This window comes from Sprattus sprattus, assembly GCF_963457725.1.
Source record: "Sprattus sprattus genome assembly, chromosome: 3".
Lineage (NCBI taxonomy): Eukaryota > Metazoa > Chordata > Actinopteri > Clupeiformes > Clupeidae > Sprattus > Sprattus sprattus.
The window spans coordinates 15,372,331-15,376,161 of NC_137922.1; the positions used below are offsets into that span (position 1 = coordinate 15,372,331).

Consider the following 3,831-nt stretch of genomic DNA (forward strand, 5'->3'; position numbering starts at 1 on the left):
TATAATCAGAGAGTTAACAAAGTAGGTCATACAGTACAAACTCTACAGTCCTACATTACATGGGATAAGAAACTGTTATGGAAGCTGTGACTGGACTGGCTATATGGTAAATCTACATTTACCTCTATTGTTCTGTATGGTTGGATGGATGGATAACAGACCCTTTATGACTGCAACTAAATTGGGTATTAAGGATCTATTGAGGTGTGGTTCGACGGAACTCAAGGCTGGTTGGTGCGCTGGGCTGGGAGGTGGGTGGGGCTTAAGGCATCAGGGTCCAAAAGGTGGAAACTCACTACTGGACTGCACTTGTGATAGCTTAGCTTTAGCTTTTTCCTCATCTTACTACACGTGGTACAGCGTCAGGAGGAGAAAAGCACCTGACCCCCGACCCTAAGTAGTGTCTAATGTAACTGTTAAATGTTTTTAACATTGCTTATACTGCTTAGATTATAAAATAAAATAGTACGAGGAATAAAAATAACAAAACCTCATTCCTAAATAAATACAATGTTGAGCGTTTAAGTTAATGCACTGAAAAACAGCACTACAAAAAAGTTGAAAGATAAAAAGTTTTGCATATCTGAGTGGTAAGTTCTGAGTTAGTGTTGGTAGAGCTAGTTCAAAACAATTCTGAATGTGGAAGTTTGTAATTTTTCATGCCAGGTATCTGTTTAAATAAAAACACGTAGGAAGAGAGTGCAGGCCGGAACCCAAGAGCAACGGGATTGATTCCAGGTTGCCTTGGCGATCAGGCAGCCAATCGCTGGGCGGCGAGCTCCTCGGCATCCTCCCGGTTTTCGTTAATCTCAGAGAGCGTGCGCACAAAGCGCGTCCATTCATCCTGACGAGGGACAGAAATTTGCTGCAGAAAGACAAAGAAAAGAAAGAAAAGTTGATTTTGGTAACAACTGTTATACTCAATTTAACCTTATGACACCTACCAGCTAATTGCCAACTCAAGGCTGAACATGTCTACCATAAAACAAGCGACAAATGTACAAAGTCAGTGTCCACACACCATACCTAACTTTTGTTTTTATCAGAGCTGAGACTGAACCATGTGCCATATAAACATAAGCAGACTAAAAAACAGCTCGAGCCAGACACAGTTACCTCTGTTTGGCGCTTGATATATGTTTTGCACCGGATTAATGAATGTTCTCCGGAGGTGATCACTGTCCTGATATATGTTCTCTGTTGCTCTCCTCTTTCCTTCTCCCATTAACAACACCCACCCCCAACTCCCCTATCTGTCAAAAGGTCAGGGCTAATTTACCCCCAATGACCCACCCTCCTCAGCGGATGTCAAAAGGGTCAACAGGGCTGTCCAAGAGTCTGCAGGCACCACCGCAGGGTGCACAAACATGCAAACACAGGCACACACACACACACACACACACACACACACAAACGTGCAAACACAGGCACGCGCGCACACACACACACACTCAGACACACAAACATGCAAACACAGGCACACACACATAAACATGCAAACACAGGCACACACACACACACACACACACACACACACACACACACACACACACACACACACACACACACACACACACACACACACACACACACACACACACACACACACACACACACACACACACACACACACACACACACACAGACACACACACCAGTCCAGAGAGCACTTGAGGATATTGTCTTAGCCCTGTTAGTAACGTCTGGATCTCATGAACCCTGTCAGCTTAAAGCCTACTAGGAGGACCAGTTAAGTTCTGATAAAGTTTTCAGATAAAGATTTAATGCTAAAATTAACTTTAAAAAGTATTCAGTTAATGATGTCATTCTGTATGGAATTTAGCGAATACAAAACATATTGAAAGTGTTGATAGTGTGAATACAAATATAACTGATTTAAACTAGACAGCCTGTTTCTGCCTAACTGGAGCTGGAGGGTAGCCTGTGCTGTTGTGGTTATCGAGTTATTGAGTCCAGCTCACCTCTCCCACATCGTAGATCAGGACCTGGCCATCCGAGTCGCCCACGGCAACCTCCCTCCCCGAGGGGGCCCAGCGCACACGGTTGAGCGCGGGGTTTCCCTCCACCGTCACCGACGCAGTGGGAACCTGCAATGACAGGCAATCAGAAAGATTGGATGAGAATGGATGTATCTGACCTAATTAGTGTTAGACAGGCTGCATTTCATTTTGTGTGTGTGTGTGTGTGTGTGTGTGCATGTGTGTGTGTGGGGCTGTGTATGTGTGTTTGTGTGTGTACCTCTGTCTCGTTGTTAAGATTCCACAGGTCCAGGTGTCCCACTCCGTCCACACAGGCAAACAGGGCAGGGTGTGTGGGAGACCACATGACATCATACACGTAGTCCGAGTTATCCTCAAACGAGTACAACGGCTTGTTGTTCTACACACAAAAAAAAACATCTCCATTTACACTTGTCTACACTCAGAGAGACCATCAGAATGACGTTGGCAATCCCCCGCACTCACCCCCCACCCTCCTCCCCAGCAAAAAGCATGTACAATCCGTGACGTAAAATTAGCTAATTATGGCAAGTTCTAGATTTGTTTGCTCTGTTAGGACTTATTTTAATAATTGTATTCTATTATAAAAAAATGTATTTATAATTTCATTATAGTCCGTCTATTAATTGCTTATTGATGCACCACCTTATGTCTGTCCTATACGAATAAGCGGCTGGTGAATGCCTGGTGGTATAGTTTGACTGGTGAATGCATGGTGGTGTAGCTTGACTGGTGAATGCATGGTGGTGTAGTTTGACTGGTGAATGCATGGTGGTGCAGTTTGACTGGTGAATGCCTGGTGGTGTAGATTGACTGGTGAATTCCTGGTGGTGTAGTTTGACTGGTGAATGCATGGTGGTGTAGTTTGACTGGTGAATGCATGGTGGTGTAGTTTGACTGGTGAATGCCTGGTGGTGTAGTTTGACTGGTGAATGCATGGTGGTGTAGTTTGACTGGTGAATTCCTGGTGGTGTAGTTTGACTGGTGAATGCCTGGTGGTGTAGTTTGACTGGTGGAGGCATGGTGGTGTAGTTTGACTGGTGAATGCATGGTGGTGTAGTTTGACTGGTGAATGCCTGGTGGTGTAGTTTGACTGGTGAATGCATGGTGGTGTAGTATGACAGCAGGCCTACCTTGGTGCTCCAGAGCTTGACGGTCCAGTCGAAGGACGAGGTGACAAACAGGTGGGAAAAATCGACTGGGCCGGCCGCTGTGTGGCAGTGGAGTCCTGTGATTGGCCCGTGGTGGCCTTCAAACATCTCACCGATGCCCGCTTTGCTGCAATGTTAACACCCACGGCACCATCACGCAAACACACACATGCAAACACACACACACACACACACACACACACACACACACATCCACGGCACACACAAATACAACTTTAGTTACGTCTTCATGCAACCAACATTTGGAACTCCAAGCAGTAGTTCACTAAAACAAACGCCTGAACACTGAAGTGGCACACCAAAAATACACACACTCACACACACTCTCACACACACACACACACACACACACACACACACACACACACACACACACACACACACACCTGCCGTGTCGGCATGCTGTGTAGACTGAGCCGTCCTCACTGCCCACCACAAAGTTGTTGACATCGCCCAGGGGGAAGGACATGGAGGTGACAGCCACTGCCTTGGACTGCTTAAACACCAGCTCCAGACTGTCCTACACACCCCACCAAGGAGACACACACTCAGCTTACACACACATCTACATGTATACACAGAGATTTTATGAAGGACATGCATTACAACATACATGAAAACATGGACTACCTCCTAAA

The 3,831-nt window shown here is 45.8% G+C and overlaps 1 protein-coding gene across 2 annotated transcripts in view; it reads right to left on the bottom strand.

Moving 5' to 3' along the window:
• The window catches only part of dync1i2b (dynein, cytoplasmic 1, intermediate chain 2b), an 11,578-nt gene continuing 7,747 nt past the window's right edge, over window positions 1-3,831 (bottom strand). For both annotated transcript variants that reach the window (XM_080834660.1, XM_080834659.1), the window contains exons 12-16: window positions 3,580-3,713; window positions 3,155-3,299; window positions 2,260-2,400; window positions 1,983-2,108; window positions 1-865 (exon numbers count right to left, since the gene is read on the bottom strand). In XM_080834660.1, the coding sequence (XP_080690786.1) occupies window positions 752-865; window positions 1,983-2,108; window positions 2,260-2,400; window positions 3,155-3,299; window positions 3,580-3,713 (660 nt within the window). In that variant the 3' untranslated portion in view covers window positions 1-751. The remainder of the gene's footprint in view (window positions 866-1,982; window positions 2,109-2,259; window positions 2,401-3,154; window positions 3,300-3,579; window positions 3,714-3,831) is intronic.